The 19,700-nt window shown below is 44.5% G+C and overlaps 1 protein-coding gene across 2 annotated transcripts; it reads right to left on the reverse strand.

The window, feature by feature from the left end:
* Positions 1 to 2,737: 2,737 nt before the first annotated feature.
* Positions 2,738 to 19,693, reverse strand: Qdpr (quinoid dihydropteridine reductase). Of its 2 annotated transcripts, none has more exons than XM_005087924.4 (7): positions 19,525 to 19,693; positions 17,012 to 17,104; positions 13,331 to 13,427; positions 12,322 to 12,462; positions 8,024 to 8,132; positions 6,255 to 6,338; positions 2,738 to 3,359 (listed from the first exon to the last, which is right to left on the reverse strand). In XM_005087924.4, the coding sequence occupies exons 1-7, from the start codon at positions 19,618 to 19,620 to the stop codon at positions 3,254 to 3,256; spliced, it is 726 nt and encodes a 241-aa protein (XP_005087981.1). In that variant the 5' UTR covers positions 19,621 to 19,693; the 3' UTR covers positions 2,738 to 3,253. The 2 variants fall into 2 exon arrangements, with proteins under 2 accessions (XP_005087981.1, XP_040602986.1); XM_040747052.1 differs by lacking the exon at positions 19,525 to 19,693 and adding an exon at positions 19,296 to 19,442.
* Positions 19,694 to 19,700: the final 7 nt, after the last annotated feature.

Below are 19,700 nucleotides of genomic sequence, written 5' to 3' on the forward strand. Positions count from 1 at the left end.
ATGACATTTGCCACAAGTTTCTGTCCTGGTGCCTGGTTCTTACCTAGCATCTAGTGGAATTATTAGCTCAGATGATGTAAAGCTTTTAGAGTATTGATGGAGACTTCTTAATAACTTCCCAAAAAAGTTCTGCTAACTGGCCTTCCCACATACACTAAAATAAAAATCACCCAAATCTGGTAGCTCTGGTTACTGTTACCTCATTGTTTCTGGGGAGGTGGAGACAGGTGGATCCTGGGACTCACTCACCAGCAGCCTAGCCCTATGAGTGAATCCCTGGTCCTAGTGAAAGACCTTGTCTCTAAAAGCAAAGTAGACGGTAGAATAACATCTGAGTTTGATCTCTGGCTTCTATATGTGTAACACACACTCACATACCTGCTTATACATGTGTACTCACACATACACAATGAGCTGTTGATACATACTCTCACACAGATGGGGCTTTAACACCACCCTCTGAACACTTAAGTGTATCTTAGCCCATCCTTGGAGATCATTATGACCTCATCCTATGAGAGATTAATGCAAACATTCAGGGTTGTACAGACATAAGCAGAAAAACTGAGTCCTGTGCAGGCCGCCTTCTTCAGACTCCATTCCTCTGTCCCACTGCTGTGGGAATGTTAGAAAGGGTCTCAGTTGCCTACTGGAACAGACAATAACAGGCTGCTTCCTAGCACTCTATGGCCATGCCACGCAGCTCTCTGACCATTCCCAGAAGTTGTGATCATGCCCAACTTCCAGAACCATGCAGGCTGACCTCTCAGCCAGCAAAACCCATTTTGAGACCAGTGTGGCTAAAAATGAGCGCCTAGGGGCACACAGTCTTGAAAACCCATTAAGCCAGAATCCAAAGTCCATATAGCCGCCCAGCTCCTCAATAAACTTTAGCAAAAGTGCTTATCTATGAGAACAAAGCAGAGCCGAACCCTGGTAGACCCTTCTAGATTATATTCAAGGACTAAGTTCACAAAACTCCACCCAGCATGAATTAACGGTGCCTGTATAACTCCTGTCCACCCACACTAATGCTCACTCATCTTCTCACACCTGCTCCCCTGCTGAAGCCTCTCCTCAAGACCTCAATGCCAGTGGCCAAGCCAGGGGCCAGCAGCCGGGTTTTAGTTTTCTCAGCAGCATTTAACATTCACCTCTCCTTGACACGTGCTCCTTAGCCCGGCGCACTGCATCCTTAGTTCTCTTGCCTCCCTGCCTGTTCCCCATCAGTGTCTGCTATTCTTTGGATAGGGTTTGTGTCCCCTGTTGATGTGCGGACTCCTCATCACATGTGGGCCCTTGAGCCTCTTGAAATGAACAATATGAACCTATTTTCTTTTTGGGGGGGGTTTCGAGACAGGGTTTCTCTGTATTGTTTTGGAGGCTGTCCTGGAACTTGCTCTGTAGACCAGGCTGGCCTCGAACTCACAGAGATCTGCCTGCCTCTGCCTCCCAAGTGCTCGAATTAAAGGCATGCACCACCAACACCCGGCCGAACCTATTTTCTTTATAGTTACCCACTCTCCAATAAATGCGAGCAATATGAACCTTTTTTTTTTTTTTTAGTTACCAGCCTCCAGTATTCCCATTGCATCAGCACAAGATGGACTAATGCTGTTTACATTTTTAAGTTCACTTTTATGTGTAGGGCGCTTTGCCTGGATGGGTGTCTGTGCATCACGCATGTACCTCCAGCCACAGAAGGCATCAGATCCCCTAGAACTGGAGTACCGGTAGTTGTGAGGCACGTGGGTGCTGGGAATCAAACCCAGGGCCTCTGGGAAGAGCAGTCAGTGCTCTTAACCACTGAGTCATTCTCCAGCCCCTCTCTGTATTTTAGCAAGCTCAATCCTTGATCTTCCTTGCAAAGCTTTAGTGCCACCTGACAGCTCATTTCCTTGCTGTTCTAGTCACCTTTACTGCCTGCACTGACTGCAGACACGCAAGTACTTGTATATGAATGTTTATTGCATTAGTTACAACAGCCTGAGGAAGGAGAGACCCCAAGAGTGTACCCACTTGTCAACTGGATGAACAAAATGTCTTCTATTCTTCCATTGCCAGGAGACATGTATGCATACATAGTCTAGAGAGGGGGAGTGTGGAAACTATGTCCTGGGTGAACCAGACATAAGATGTCAGATGTTATAAAATACCCAGGACAGAAAAATCCACTGAAACAGAATGAAGATGAGTGGTGGCCAGGAGCCAGAGGGAGGAGGGCACTGAGAACTGCTTTAGAGCCCTGGATTTCACTTTGTCAATGAAAATACTTTGGAACTAAAGGTGATGGCTATACACCACAGTTGTGTCCTAAAAGCTGAACCTTTTTCCTTTAAAATAACTGCTGGTATGTCATTTCATGAAAAGAGAAGGCAAACTAAAGTTCTTTATAATTGGCGACCACCTGGTGATGGGATCCTGGCCTTATACAAGTCCTAACAGCAATGATAAGGCTAATTATCTCTCTGGGCTTCAGTTTCCCCATCTGTAAATTGACCAGACTGTATTATATCACAACTCCTTAACCAGAACAGTCTGAATCAGTCACATGGAGAGCTGCTTCTGACCTCACAGGACCATCTAACCCTCTAGTCATGTACACATGACAGGCTGGCACCTGCCTGGCATCTCAGACACTCTTAAGACACCAAGAGAAAAGACCCCACACCTCATGGTTCCACTCTCCTAGGACCACTATATGTACTCCAGGACTTGAGTAAAAGAGACAACAGAAGACATGAAGTGTGTTTATTAGGAAGAACACTCCAACACTCACACGTGGTTCTCCTGCACACTTAGCCCAGGCTGGGACACAAAAGAATATCATGACAGAGTCCAATGGGTTTGCTTACATCACAAAAGAATTCTCAAGGCAGTTCAATTTCAGGCCACAAAAATCACATCTATGGCACCAACATGGAATTCAAAAACAGGCTGGACTTCAAAGTGTCCCAAATGCCATCAAATGAGAGGACTATTCGAGGGGTCTCCAAAGCAATCCAGGATACTGTGATACTGGCTGTCCACATACCTCCTGGGACCCTCAGCACTGATAGTGCTACCTACAGTCTCTCTGCTCATTTCCCATAGACACCACACTGTCCCAGGACAGCAAAGGAACGCTATGTAAGAGACAAACAGGACTGGTTATCTCGTACCGCAAACAGGAATACAGAAAACATGGGGCCAGATGCGGCCACACACAGGTTAGTGATGTTTCAGAGGGGCCTCCCAGGCACTGAGATGGAGCTTAAAAGTATGCTGGAGTAAGCTCTGTCTTCCCTTCTGTGGTTACCACCTGGATTAGGCTTCCTGAGTTCGGCCGTTTATTCCCAGTGATCCAGTCATGAAAGGTTCTAGAATAAAGAAGAGATATTTTACATTCTTAAAGCAAAACTCTGGATACATGCTAAAATTCATACTGGTGGTTGTTGGGTATGAAAGGTGGTTTCTGGGGAGAGCTATGAGAAAGCCACTAGACATCAGGGATATATAAATAGGTCCCTAAAGAGCTCAGTGCCTGACTAGGAATTAATGTAATCTCGGTTTTTGCCTTTGTCCTTTTCTACATGGTGAAAATGCTTCACAACACAGTACTATGAGTTTAACTAATGAAACAGACTTTAGATTATTAACTGTAAGAGACAAATAAATGAACCATACAGTCATCCCTGCGAACCTACGGTGGTCTGGTTTCCCAGACCTCAAAGGACCCCAAGGAACATGTTATCTGCACATAACCCCCACATATTCTCCATATACTCCCCAAATTACCTCCAGATTACTGACAGTAACTCACATGACACACACTGCTGTTAAAGTGTACTGTTTTTAGGAAATAATGGCAGGGGAGAAGTCTCCACCTTCTCAGTACAGAAGTGTTTCTTTCAGTGTTCTTGATATGAACTTGGCTGAATTGACACATGAGAACCCACAGATATAGAAAGTCGGCGTCTTCTTTATTCCTTCTCAAATTTAAAAGGATGAAAACTCATTCTTTAATTTTAGCAAACATGTATGAGGTGCCCAAGGCAAGATACAAAAAGCAGGCTGTGATAGTAAAATATATTGGGACTTAAAACTAGCTGTTTGTGGCGAGAGGCAACTAATCCTATCAGGAACAAAGAAGACCTTGTTTATGAAGTTTAAAAAGCAGGGAGAGAAAAAGCACAAAAGTTTACAAGCAACAGCAACAAGCAGGGGACTATTCCTAACAGTGAAACATTTATATTTGAGAACCATCCACCTGAGCACCCACTGCCAGGAGCTCAGACCTCTAACTGGAAAGCACTCAGCTCTTAAAATGCTGCTCTGTGCTCCCAATGTGCAACCCTGCCAACTAGATTTCATAGTCGGCTGCCAGACACTCAGGCTCCTTCTCTGGACATTGTACAAGACAAGAAAGTGTATAGTCTCAAAACCGAAATCATTGCTGAAACACCTTGAAATACTGTTAACAGTCATGGTCCCTTCTCTGGGCTAGAGTTGACCTGGGTGCCTTGAGAGAGAGACAGGGCTTTCTGTATTTATAACACATGTCTGTCTTGCCTGTGGCCTCTCCAGAAGTGTGGAGTGGATGAAAGAGAAGGTACGCTTACCATAGCGGGTAAAGAAAGCAATGTGCTCACAAGTATTTCAAACAAACTTTAACTTGCCAAGTGAGTTTTCAAGTGGGCAAAGTGATTGCTAGTGCAAAGGATGTCTGACAGCTCTTGCCGGGGAAACCTGTGGTTAGGCATGAATTCAGGCCCAAGAGCCTTGATGTTGAGTCCAGAGTCTAGATTCTAGGTTAATATGTCACTCAAACATTGTAGGAACATTGACCTTTAAAGAGAAATGTAAAAGCAATCACAAATCAAATCATAGTGTCTTTTGTAACTTCCTTTTTCAATCAAATATTAAAGCTCCCAGCTCACCATGTGGTCAACAAGCCCACAGGCCCACAGCCATACTGCCTACATAAGAGCCTAGATTTGTTATTCTTTGCGCAGGATACTCAGCCCCAACTCGTAGATCAAATTAATTTTCTATGAGCATTAAATAAAGTAAGAGGATGTGTGATCAGGGGAGGTGGCTCACTTGGTAAAGTGCCTGTCACGAAAGCATGAGGATCTACTTAGATCTCCAGAACTCACGTAGAAGAAAGGCAGGCACAGCCGCACATGCCTATAACCCAGGCACAGCCACACATGCCTGTAACCCAGGCACAGCCGCACACGCCTGTAACCCAGGCACAGCCGCACACGCCTGTAACCCAGTGCTGGGGAGGCAGAGGCAAGAAGCTCGCTGGTGTTCATGTGCCAGCCAGTATGGTGAAAATAGTGAGGTTCAATGAGTCTGTCTCAGAAAGTGAGGTGGGGGGAGAGAGAGACAGATGTCTCAGTGGTTAAGGATGCATACTGCTTTTGTAGAGGACCCGAGTTCAGCTCCCAGCATGCACACCAGGCAGCTCACAACCTTCTGTAACTCCAGCTCCAGGGACCTCAAGCCTCTGGCCTCCTCCAACACCTGCACTCATGGGCACACACCCACAATCAGACACAAGCACACACATATAATTAAAAAGAAAACACATCTTTTAAAAAATGTAGAAAATGGCAAATGATATGACAGACTTTGAAGATCCCCCATGGAAGGCAGCATCTGGCTATAGTAGGTATCCTGTGAACCCAAACTTACGAAATAGAAGACTTTAAAGAACTGAGTCAAAGAAACATCAAGCAGTAAAGCCAACTCCTTCTCCAGGGAGCTTTCTCAAACTGTCTCCGGGTTCACTGACAGTTGACTCAGACTTTGTAAATGAAGATCACACAACTGTGGCTCAGCACTGACTGAGACATATGACTGAGTCTTCCTCCCTGTCTTCCTGCCTCAGAGTTACCCCTGGATACAGTGCCAATTTATAACCAGGAGATGGGATTACTGAGCACTTGCTATGGGTCAGACACACTGCCAAGCACTAACACACACTATCATGTTTCCTTCTCTGCCCTGTTATGTTAGACCTCATTAACACAGGCAAGCCATCTGTGTCCTAGAGCAGTTTACAGATATGCTCACTTTGGTCTGACAGAGAGAAGAAAGGGAATCAGGAGTCATGTCAGGGCTATTAATCCCTCCACACAATTGCTCTTCTCCAAATCCAGGAGCCTCAGGACCCAGATCCTTCCCCCAGGATCACTGACAGTCCCCAAAGGGCAGGGGACAGAGACTAGAGGCTGCTTACTGACTGCCTCTCCTGTGATACTCACTCAACCAGGAACTCTAAGGGAGTCCAGGAGCTGAAGTCTGCCTCGGGCATTGATTTCCTGTTCATTGGAGTATCCAGGGTAACCCTGCAATGTAGAGATAAGTGTGTCATTTGTGCATCGTAATGGTTAATAATGGGAGCCTGGTCCTTGACCATGAAAAGACAAACACAACATCACCACTGGGAGCCTCTGGCACTGAGCATGACATTTACATGGAGAGATCAGACAGGATAATCAGAGACCAGCAAGCTGTCCACATTAACAAAAATCACTGCTGAGGGAAATTCAATAAGACTCTTTGTGACTCACACTAGGGCAGACAAGAACAAAACAGGGAGAGTCACATTTTTACCTTTATGTCAAATACAGCCTTTGTCAAGTCCTTTATTAAGTCCTCTTGGGTACACTCTGAAATGTGGCAGACTCATTTCTAAGGATTTATGTGAAATAATACTCTCAAAATATCAAAATTATAAAGTATCATTTTTAAGTATATGGCTGCTTTCCAAGAAACTTGGGATTTTCAGGAAGAGAATATGAATTGGCATGAAACATTTGGGCCTGAGACATCAGTCAGAACAGCCAGAAGGCAGCTCAGTCACAACACCTCTCAAGTGAACAACTGGAAAGCAAGCTAGTCCCTGAGCTGCCCCAGGGCCCTTTACTCGCAGGAAGCAAGAGGCACTGAGAAAGAATATGCCATGTCCAAGGCTGCAACCTCTGCCTGAGACAGTTGACTAGGGATTTGTTTCCTGTCAGTTAGAAATGTCCCGATAGATTCCCATGATCTCCTACCTAATTTCCCCCACATTGCTGCTCCTGCCTTGCTAAGTGCGCGCGCACACACACACACACACTGACTTTATAACAATGTAAAGAACTAGATAAAGTATGTAGACTCTTTAAAAGTAATGGAATGGGGGAGAAAAAGAAAACACAAAAGGCAAAAAAAGATAGATGCATCCCTCAAGACAGATCATCAAAACCCTGAAATACTGCCACGGGATAAATGTACCTCCCAGCCCAGATTCCTAAGTTGAAACCTAGGCAGCAGTATAATGGGAGAAGGGCCTTTAGAATACAATTAGGCAGGGGGGGGCATAGATGGATGGGACACTACAACAGCAGTTCTCAACCTTTGGGTCTCAAGCTCTTTGGGTGTCAAACAACCCTTTCACAAAGGGCCATCTAAGACCATTAGAAAATACAGATATTTATAAGGCAGCAACAAAAAAAAATTGGGACTGGAGAGATAGCTCAGTAGTTAAGAGCATTGGCTGCTCTTCCAAAGGACCCAGGTTCAAGTCCCAGCATCTACATGACAGCTCACAACTGTCTGTAACTCCAAGATCTGACAACCTCACACAGACATACAGGCAGGCAAAACACCAATGCAAATAAAATAAAAAATAAATAAATAAATTGTAAAAAAATTATAGTTGGGGTGACTACAACATGGGGAACTGTATTAAAAGGTCACAGCATTAGGTAGGTTGACAGTCACTATCTACAGGAACAAACTCTCACCAGACACCAACCCTGCTGGCATCCTCAAATCGGACCTTCCAATCCATACAACTGTGATCAGTATAATTCTGTGGTTTATAAAATACCCAGTCTAGGGTATTGTGTACAGCAAAAGGAATGCAGTAAGACAGAAGCTTAAGGGCTTTTGGTACACACATTCAAAGCCACGATAAAAAGGGACTCTCAAAATGTCACCACTCAGGCAGGCAAGGTGTAAGCAATGGGAACTCCTAAGCACCTACGGGAGCACAGCAATGGCAGCAGCCCCGGGTGGCATGCCACTGTTCTTCCCAGCAAGGCTCTGGCAGAGCTGATGGACGGCGCCCTTGGCCATGCCGTAGCCGATCATCCCTAGGAAAGTGAAGAAAACAATTGGTTATGTAGACAATGGGTGCAATCTCCTCAGCTGTCTGTCCCTTAAGACTTTAGTCACATAACCTGGCATCCTCCTTCAAACAAGGGACCCTCGCTAGCCCTACCAAAATAACAGCAACCAGAAAAGGGAGATGGGACAGTTGGGCAAGGGTGTGGCCTCTGGTCAGTCCCAAGAAGGCAGGTTTTTAAAGGGCACTGTGCCAATTGCCATTCCACTTCCTGAGGTGGCAGGGAGTACAAAAGGTCCTTGACTGCGCACTTTGAAAGTGGGGCTCTCGTGTCTGTTTTCCTGATGACTGTAATGGTCACAGGTTCTCTAGCCTTGATTGTTCATGCATATGCCTCAACCCATCAACAAGGCTGCACTGAGGACCAGAAATCAACCAGGAAAAAGGCAGGGAAGCCAAAGAGGCCAGGGGGTATGAGGTACTGCCGAGTTGATGAGAGCATAGCTTTGCATAGGACCGGCTTGACTAAGCTGCTTGCCCAGGAGCACAAAGAAAGGTATTTTCCCATTCTCCCCACTATTCATGGCATCCTCACTAGTACACAGTTATTCCCACTGCGGAGTAGGAATCTACTGTACCACTGGGACTATTCTCTTCCATATCCACCTTGCACAGCAGCAGATCGTGTGTTATGACACAGCTGCCTGTTACAACTCTGACCTTGACATCATTTCTCTACGATCTTCATGCCCATTGCCATTATTCTACTGCCTATAAAGGCTAGTGCTTGAAAAGGACTGCTTGCTTCCAGGAACAAACCCCTACTTAACCCTCACATGTCATTGAGCATCCTCTGACCACGAATCCCCAGATTCAGTGCTAGGCACATGAAAATGCAAAACAGCTCACTGGTTCCAAGGATAAAACTGCCAATCCAAGCTGAAGGTCATGGCTAAGGACACACAGTAGTCCTCAGCACTGTGATCCAAGGAGAATCAGTAGCCCTTCCAGCCACCAGCCATCACTACACATGAGTGCAGGTAGCCCTGGAGCCTCAGGGCATCAGTTCCCCTGGAGCTGGAGTCAGAGGAGGTGGTGAGTACCTGATGTGAGTGCTGGGAACCCAACTCAGGGCCTCTATAAGAACATCATGTACCCTTAACCACTGAACCATCTTTCCAGCCTCTGTTTGGTTTCTGAGACAGGTTCTTATTATACAGCCCTGGCCAGACAACTATCAATTGCATAGACTAGGCTTGGCCTCAAACAATCCAACTCTGTCTATGGTTTACTGGCATGAGCTACCATGCCTAGCTTCAGAAAGAGGTATTATAACAATACATTTTAAAAATACATATATATATATATATGTACATACATACATACACCCAGACACACAGACACACATAGTTTACATAGTTTATATGTTGTGTGTGACTGGGCATGTGTGCACACACCATAGCACATGTGTGGAAATCAGAGTACATCTTGTGGAAGTTGTTTCTCTCCTTCTACCATGTGAGTCCTGGGGATCAAATTCAGGTCATCAGGCTTGGTGGAAAATACCTTTACCCACAAAGCCCATCTCCCCAGCACTCAATACATTTTTTTATTCATATGAATGTGACAATCATGGTGGCACACACCTGCCATCCTAGCAATTGGAGTATGAGTTCAAGTTCATTCTAAGCTACACAGGATGAACCCCTCTCCAAAAAAAAAGTCTCTGATTTAAAATATTTGAATGTGAACAGAGGTATGGTATGGGTGCACACACGAACACATATAGAATGCTCCACAATGATGCCTGAGGACTGCCACAGAGATAGATCAGGCACTTGAGCAGGTGCCAGTCTCCCTATTAAGTGTATGTTTTTCAGCACCATGTGACTATTTCCTACATGCACGGGTTAAAACAGGCTAATAAAAATACACTGCCATCCCACTTTCTCCTTTAAGATCTATTCATCAAACTCAGTCACTTCAACTCCTCCACACAATGTTTCCAGGGACAGACTCTTCCTTTCTCTCTCATTTTATCCCCTTGACTTGTCGAGGACATTTGCTTAGACAGTAATTTACCAGGGTGTAGCATGTATAAAAGGCTGCACATATGCAGGCATCCCAGGTGAGTACATCTTGACATGAGCACACAGGCTCCCTTAAGCTTCCTCTCCCCCCACAACTCAGGCTCCACTAACTGAAGTCAGTGATGCTGTTGACATTGGAGGTCTGCAAGAGCAATAGCTCAAGAGGCAACCTAGGTCCAGGGAGGTGGAATTCACAGTCCAGTCTAGGAACCAATCATTGACCTGCTTCAGCAACAACACTGATTGCCAAAGAGGGTCAAGGTCTCAAGAAGTTACTTAGAGGGGGATTTCACCATCTTCAGCTTAAACCAATGGTGTTTTAAAAATACAGTTCAGCAAAGTATGGGCTCTCTCTACCTTTTCATTCCAACACTGTGAGAGCCAGAAAGCTTTGGGAGGAAAGAAATAAGTAACTAGCAACCCATGGCTTAATTCAACAGAACAACACAGATATGAGTTCATTTGCAAAATATAAAAAAAAGTGCATACAACTATGCTGGGCACTTTCTTCTGAAGTATAAAGTGATCATACAGTCCCTCAAGAGTGGCTTCCAACCACATCCCGGAATGGCTGCAGAGCAGAAGGATCATTAAGATGAACCATCATGTGGGACCATCTGTACTTGTAAGTCAAAGGAAATGGGAGCCTGCTTTGTCCTTTAAAAACCAGTCTTTCATTCCCGGGGTTTTGTTTTTGAAATGTCAACCTATTACTCATTTCTCTATTTACTTTCTAGTGCCTCTGCCCTATGTCACCTTTAATAAAAACCAGCTCTCAACCAGACAGACATCTAACATTTACACAGCTTTAATTATTGCAACTGCCTGTTAGATCTTATGCTCTGTGAAATGTAATGAGTAGCAAGAAATTACTAATTAGCAAGCCCCTCATGGTTCAGTGAGTTACATTAAAACTGAGAAGGCGTCCCAAGATCCCTACCACTTACCTTTCAAAGAAGTGTACCTCTTAAACCCAGGTAGTACAGATGAGGCTTAGTGCCCATCCCTCTGTACCCCTTATTTAAATCCTTTAGCCTTGGCCCTAAATGAATGTATGATTTGAAATGCACCCCACTCCCCAAATTTGTATGTTGTAATAATCTCCCTATAATTTAGAACCTTATTGTGTTTAGAGGCAAAGTCTTTAAAGTGGTAATTTAGTTAAAATGAGGTCTTTAGTATGCAACCCTAATTCAGAAGGACCAAGGTGCCTCTAAGGGGTAGGACTTAGGACCCAGACACACAGAGGGATGACCATCTAGGATGCATGAAGGAACCACCTACAAGACAGGCATTAAGGCCCTGAAACAAACCTTACAGACAGCCTGGTCTTAGACATCATGCCTCTGGAATCATTAGCAAACACGTGTCTATTAATTGAGTAAGCCAAGGCATGGCAGCCCAGGAAAAGAATACAGGAATGAGAAATACAAAAGAAAGGGTTTTCGTGGTGGAATGAAAGCAGCTCACAATTTAGAAACAATCAGGGGCTTGTTCAAAGTACATTCACTATGTATTCATTAAATAAATCTGAACAATTTATTTAACTCTCTAAATTTTGTTTTTCTAGCCAATAAATAGGAACGATAATAATGATGCCTATGCCATGATTCAACAAAAATATATGTGAAGTGGAAAGTATATGTAATAATACTTGGTACTTGATGTGAATATTGTAAGACCTACCACGTGGTAAACACTATCTACGTGTCAACAACTCTACCGTTGCTCTTAAGCTAGGTAATATTGTCACTGTTTTACAATTAAAGAAACTGACACAAACATTTGACCAGAGGATCAGGGTCAAGAATACACCTGACAATATACTTCCCTGGAACCCATGATTACAATGTAAAGTGGTAACTAATACACAGCTACTTTACTGTTTATCCCTCTATTGATCATAGATCATAAACTAGACAGAGGTGGCAAATTACAGTACCATGAACCATGACAAATGCAAATGATTAAGATTGCTCCCCATAAGACAACTCCAACATAAAAGGAATGAAATCTACCCAATGGGAAAGCTCCTGAGGGCACAACGGGAATTGCACCTCCTCAACATCCAGTAGTCCCAGCAGGAGAAGCATTCACACTGCACACGGGGAAAAGATGAAGGCTTACCAGGAGTCCCATCCAAGGCAGCTTTGGCCCCGGCCAGGGTCAAGAGGCCTCCTTCCTTTAGGTGCTTTGTGGCCAAGTGGCTGGAGATGGTGGATGTCCACATACTCTGCTTCCACATCAGGTCACAGTTTTTAAAGAGTGCTGGGGAAAGGGCAAAAATGTGCTCATCATTCCCAGACAAGAACCCAGAAGGCAAGCACAACTCACACTGCCCTCACTACAAGAAGCCCTCCAGGCCCTGCTGGTTTACTTTGAGCGGTCTAATAAAAACAGCACAGGGCTCAATGGTCAGAGGCACAGGTTTAAACACAGGTCATACTGTCCCCTGGGTCTCAGATTCCTCACCTGCTAACTGCCAAAATTACAGTCAATAAATTTTAGCAAATAAACCTGGGGTCAACAGACCACCTGACTGTCACAGTTTCAAAAATGGTTTTCCTTTATAAAGGCTATTAGATTTATAATATGAACTTCTATCCCTATTCTGACTTCTACCCCTGATAAAAATCCAAGAAACAATCACCCTATGGTCATAAAGAGGGTTTTTACAGAGTTACATTTTCATGGAAAAAGTTAATGAGAGCCTTTAAGAGTCTGTAAAAGAGAGCTGAAATAGCAGCCATTTCACAGCTGTTTTAGCCTCTAGCCTTTCCAGAGACTCAAAAGGAGCAGGTAAAACACATGTCACACTGTCAGTACTCCACAGAGACACCCTAGCTCTCACATGGTCTCTTCACCTGCCACCTTCCTCCATGGGCTAACGCTAAAAGAGAACCCTCATCGGACACCAAACTCAGCTCCAGACTTCCCAGCCTGCAGAACCATGAGCAGTCAATCCCTACAAATTACCCACTTCTATCATCACGAACCAAATAAAGAGGCAGAGCTGTGGCAAGGATCCCAAGAGACAAACAGAAAACCAGCCAGCCTGGTGCCTCATCTAGACCAGAGCCATGTCAGCAAGACAAAGAGCAGAGCAGAAGCAATAATTAACTCGGAAAAGACTCACACTTGGACTTGGCATTGCCCCCAGCCCATCCTCCAGCCACACAAAGAATCGCGTCCACTTTCTGGTCACCTAGGAGTTTTCCAACTTCAGCAGTGACCTTTAACAAAAGAGGCAAAAGGTGAGCTGAACAGGCCTTGTTTTCTCTTTCCCTTCTTTTTAGTTTCCCTTCAGTTTACAAGGTACCCAGCAATTGGATGGCGAAATTAGATGGAAAAAGTTCTCTACATTTTGGATAATAAAGCCAAAAACTTTTTTTCCTTTTTTTATATTTTATTTTGAAATTTAAATTAGAAAATTAGAAACAAGGTTGTTTCACATGTCAATTCCAGGTCCCTCTCCCTTTCCCTCCCCTTCTCCCATGCCCTCTCCCCAACCCCCCAATATCCCCTCATTTCCCCAGGGAGGGTGAGGCCCTCCATGGGGGTGTCCATAGTCTGTCATTTCATCCAGGGCAGGGCCTAAACCTTCCCCCAAGAGTCCAGGGTGAGAGTGAATCTCTCATTGAAACCTACAACTTTTTGATATGGATTTCATAAGGTTGAGCTTCTACATGAACTATTCTAAAAGGCATAAGCACTTCCTGAAATCTAAATATAAAAAAGGGAGGAAGGAGTTTTAAGAAAATCTCTAGAGCCTCATGACAAATATGTAAAGTTCTGGTATGTTCCTTTCCAAACTTTCTTCAGGAACCATAGACTCGTGATCTGAGATGGTTCCGTTCCACTTGTCCCACCCCACCCCCAATCAAAATCATCTTTTTTTTATTTTTGGTTTTGTTTTTGTTTTGTTTGATATAGTTTCTCTGTGTAGCCCTGGCTATCCTGGAACTAACTCTGTAGACCAGACTGGCCTCAAACTTAAACATCTGCCTGCCTCAACTCCCAAGTGCTGGATCAAAGGTGTGTACCGCCACTGCCCAGCACAGAAACATCTTTAACAAAGAAATATCATTGAGAAACACAAGAGCAAGAAAATGACAGCCACTGGAAAAATGCTAGTACATGCTGAGTACATAGAGTTAATTTCAATGGTCTCTATATTTGAAATATTAAAGCCAGGAGAATATATCCACATACTCTCATTATCGTTTATTAAAAGGGCAGTCTAGCAAGCTGGCCAGCCACTGTGGCTCTTATTGGCTGGAATGCCTGAGGTAATGCCTCCGAAGTATTCAGTATGCTTCATCTTTTGAAAATTTATACCAAGACCCAGAGTTTCTCCAGCAACATCTCCATCAAACCAGTACTTCTTTTCAGAAGACTCAAACTGTTCCTTCAAAGGGAATGCTCGACCAGTGAAAAGCAAGCCTTTCCTGCACAGTACACCTAGTGCTCTCCTTTTCTGCAGATTCTAGAATCCTGTGCCTTCTACCTACTCTGGCTATATTATTTGGTGACCTTCCTCCTATGACCCTGAACAATCCTAGAGGCGCCTTCCTTCTTTCAGAAGCCCAGGCTCTCTGGCCAAAACCTAGACTAGCAGTTTTCAATCTGTGGGTCATAACCCCTTTGGGGGTGAAACAACCCTTTCACAGGGGTCACCTAAGACCATCAGAAAACACATTTACATTACAATTTATAATAGTAGCAATATTACAATTATGAAGTAGCACCGAAATAATTTTATGGCTAGGGTGGAGGGTCACCACAACATTAGGAACTGCATTAAAGGGTCCCACATTAGGAAGGTTGAGAAACACTGACTAGACCCTGACTGCCAGAGGCTGCAACAACTCCTCACATCTGAATGGGCACAGGATGCATGCCACCCTGCCTACTTTTCAAGCAAGCACAGAATAAGCAGCAACTACGGACCATCTGACTCTAACGCCTATGCTTCATTCTTATAATACAGTAGGGCAATTCCAAATTCTACTCTCAAATTTTGCTTTCTGCTCAAGAATTTTCTAGAGATTCAGTTCTATTCTCATTTCTGAGTCTCTTCTCCCTGGTTGAGCTTCTTGACCAGGGGACCAATTTCACATGTACTGGGATTAACTTTCCTCTTCTGGTGCCTCAAAATTAAAATCTAAGTATCATGTAGTTGACTTTGAAACTCACAATGGAATGGAAGGAAGTAGAGATTTTAAAAGCTAAGATTATAATAACACATTTTGCCTCACTGTTACAGTCTATATAGTCAAGTCTCAGGTGGGGACAACGTTGACATTCAACAACATATATGGTGGCTAGCAAGATGGTTCAGCAAATAAAAGTGCTTCCTGTACAGACCTGTTACTTTGACCCCTGGATCCAGTTGTAGAAGGTAAGAATTAACTACCAAAAGTTGCCCTCTGACCTCCACACATTGATTATGGCATGTATGCCCATATTAACATTCTCATTAATGCACTCACCTCCCTTTCTTCCCCCTCTGATAACAATAACAATAATGATAATAAATACATAAACCCACATTGCCAGAAGAACTTAACAAGAACTGAGAAGACACTGAAAACAGAACCCACACCTGGCAGGACTGTGACTCTCCAAGTCCACACAGTGCTCTTCTCTTGAGTTTTAGCTTTTATCGCTTTATCCACATGATGGCTTTGAGGCAGTTTAGCCTATTAAGTAAGAGCACAACCATAAGGTCCACTACCTGGGCACAAACCATAGCTACGTCATTCACCCACTTGCCTAATCTTACACCAGGATCTTTCTGCACATCTTTTCTACATTTGTGACTCAAACCAGTCAAAGAACATCCAACATCAGCCAGAGAAAGTACAGCAAAGGAGACCCACTTACAGACTGAGTTCATATCAGGAAGCTCCTGCCCTAACGCTAGCACTAACTAGAGTCTCACACTGTCACTTACTGGCTGAAACCTAGTGACCACCCTGTGACACGGCCCACCTGCCTGCCTATCCAGGAGTCCTGAACACAGAACTGCACCACCCAGAAGCTGGTGGGGGTTTCCTTGGGGATGAGGGTTGGGAGCACTGCCCTGAGTCCTCCAGCCAGAGGATCAGAAGAACTCCTCTAGAGGCAGGACTGCTTACGAGCCTCTAAGATACTCATACTAAAACATCCATCCAAGTAGCAATGGTATCTTTCTGGGGAGTAGAAGTATCTTGGGGAAAAGGTGGTATTACCATTTATTTACATATTTCTAGAGTTTTATTGGTTCTCCTGTTTCACAATTTGCACATAATTTCATAACTGAAAATAATATATTGTTCGTATTTATGCTTTGAACTTGGGTAACTTCACTTTTCAAAATATATCAGATATACACAGCTGTTTAACCACACTACTCATGTTAAATAGTAAAAACAAACAAAAAATAAACTTAAATAAGAAAAATCCTAAGGCATACAATAAAGATGAACTAAGTAAGCCATAGCCAATCAACAAAATAAAATATTATACATCAACAAAGTGTTAAGTGAGATAATGTATTTAAACTAAAGGGTAAAGTTTTAAAAATCTAACCATCAATACAAAACATAAGACAGGCAGAAGCAGTTAACACACAGCATACAAAGACAAGGAGACATGCCAAAATAAGCTAGTCAGAAATTGATTCTAAAATTTATCTTTGCTTTTGCTTTAAGTTTTGATTTTCCCTTTTTCTAGGCTTTTCTCTGGGGGATTTCTGAATTGGCAGACAAAGAACCCAGCCTGAGAAACCCTCCCTGGGCCTCTCCTGTCACAATAAGGGACCTTTTAGAATTACCTGGTCAGCCTGCTCTGTAAATGAGTCTGTCATCTTAACAATGACACTGGCACTGGCCTCTTCATTCTCCACCACATCGATGCTGGCGACCCACTGGAGCAAGAAAAACAGTTTTGGTTAAGAGTCAGTGAGCTGTTACTTCTCTAAAGAGCCACACCCAGAAATTGGAGCAATTGTGAAAGTGAAGAGGCTTAAACTGAAATGCATGGGACCAAAAATGATTCCAGTTTGCAATTTGGGAGTCTGAAATATTTGCATATATTTATCTTGGGGATAGGACTGGAGTTTAAACGCAAAATTCACATTTGGTAAGCACATTTCATATACATTGTATACTCAGTCTGAAAGAAATTTTATGCAGTACTTTTAATAATCTCAAGCATTCAATAGGTTTCATGTCATGAAACTTCCCAACTGGGGCATCACACAGCCCTTAAAAAGTGTCAGATTTAGAAGCATTTCAGATTTTTGCTTAACATGTAAACAAAAAGCCACTAGGGAAAGGAAATAACAACTGATGTCCCAGGTATCCCTTCAGGGACCACAGACTGATTGATCCACCTTCTACCACACTTCATCCCAAGCCATCGTGCTCTTTCCTCTTCTGGACTCTCAAGACCAAAGTCTACGCGTATCTAGTAGTAACTGAATTCAGCAAAGCCTCTGTGAAGAGCCATAGTGAGAACCGAAAGCTTTGCTGGCCTATGATCTCTCACAAATACTAAAACCTGCTAGCACAGGAGACAGCTACAAATAAATGGAGTTGGAGGGGCATACCAGTCATTCTTGCAAATGCCAGATCTGAAATATAAACTACACATGCCACATGTTGTTGTTATTTTCATTTTATAAAACCATTTCTAGTGTAAACCCTTCACAACTCTTGGGTGCATAGAGATGATAGCTGTCCAGCTGTCCGGTGGAAGACGCCCTGCTCTGCAGCAGACAGATGGCCTTCAGTGTGGATGCCTGACTGAGGTATTAATACTAGCTCAGTCACAATGTGGCAATCTTCTTCATCAAAGAAAGCAGGTGAATGATTAACAGGGTTAGTAAGAACAAACTGAGATGAAGAATACTCACTCCTGGCTTCACGGAGTTTTACTTCAGAAACCTCCAGGGTCCTTCAGGCTGAAGACCCCAGAGGTCAGTATCTACCTTTAATTGCAAGCATCATTCAACAATACTCATTACCTGTATACCACAAGCCATGGGGAATAATACTGAGACAAAGCTGGCTCCACCCCAGCCCTCCCTTGAGTGCCACGAAAGACAATTTGGGGTAAGTCAGCACACGAGGCTCAGTGGAGAAGCCAAGGAGGAACACTGCTGAGTACCTGGCTCCCTGGTTCATGCTCAGCTGCCTTCTTATGCAGTCAAGGCGCAGCCTGCCTACCTAGAAATAATGCCACTCATAACAGGCCAAGTCCTTGACAGCAATCGCCCATCAAGACAAGCTCTCACAGACACGGCCACAGGCAAACTGGATCTGAGCAATTCATCCACTGAGGTTCCCTCTTCCAGGGTAACTCTAGGTTGTCGATGTGACACTAAAAGCTGACCAGCAGAGTGGAGGGGGTAATCAATGATGTTAGAGTCAGAGGAAACTGATAGAGTACAGGACCCAGTTGAGGTAGGCAAAGCCCACACCTTCAGTGCTGCCTTTGTCTCCACCCTCCATCTTCACAGATGATGGAAGACACCCCAGGCTTCTAAACAGATAATGGTATTACCCTTGTATCACTCTTAAGACAGAACAAAATTCTGGGCCCTTCTCTCTGGTCTCAGAGGATCTCCTGCCCAGGCCACTACTTCTGCTAACTAAACTCCCAGGTAGGTAGGTAGGTGCTCCAAGCCAGGGGCTGACTCAAGTCTCCTGTGCTGATCCCTGCTAACAGGCTGGGACCAAGATCAGCTCTGTGTCCACTTGTCCTCTGGGAGTGGCCACCTGACGAGGCAAAGTAGTTGAAATATCCTTAACTAAGCAAAGATGTCAGCAACTGCGGGGCTGAGCCTTCGACCGCCAGGTCAAACAGGGCTAAAGCAACACTGGTAACAATATTAGCTGCAGTACTGGTGACAGCTAGCACTTAAAAGGTAAGAACCTGTTAGCTCATTTAACCACCACTACCGACCCAAGAGTAAACAGAACATCACTGTCATTTTATTTTACCGGGGAACTGAGGCTAGAGGATATTAATCAATTCAAGGTCACTGGGCTAATAACTTCGGGCAGCCCAATTCCAGAGTCTCCCTTCTGCCCTTTCCCTCCCATTTCGCTCACTTGGTTCCTCTCCCATCCCGAGTCACGCTGGACCTTCTGGGCCTGGAGGAGGCCTAGGGAGCAACTACACCACACCCTCTTAGCAGGGCAAAGGCCCGACACCTGTGGCCGAGAACAGACCGGAGCATGCATGCGAGTGTAGCCTAGTCACGGGCGCACAGGGCCGGCAGTTTCCCCCACCCCCTACCGCGAGTGTCTGCCGCTCGCAGCGACCGTCCCGCAGCGTTACCCAGTTGCGGGCTCGGAAGGCCTGTACGCAGCGCGAGCCCAGCGCGCCCCTGCCGCCGTACACCAGCACCCGGCGCGCCTCGCCCGAAGCCGCCATCCTGCTCCTGACAGGCTCCCGCGGTACGGAACGCCAAGCGGGATCGCAGGGCTGAGCCTGCCGCTGCACCACCAGGAACT

Source organism: Mesocricetus auratus, unplaced genomic scaffold, assembly GCF_017639785.1.
Source record: "Mesocricetus auratus isolate SY011 unplaced genomic scaffold, BCM_Maur_2.0 Super-Scaffold_100006, whole genome shotgun sequence".
Classification (NCBI taxonomy): Eukaryota; Metazoa; Chordata; class Mammalia; order Rodentia; family Cricetidae; genus Mesocricetus; species Mesocricetus auratus.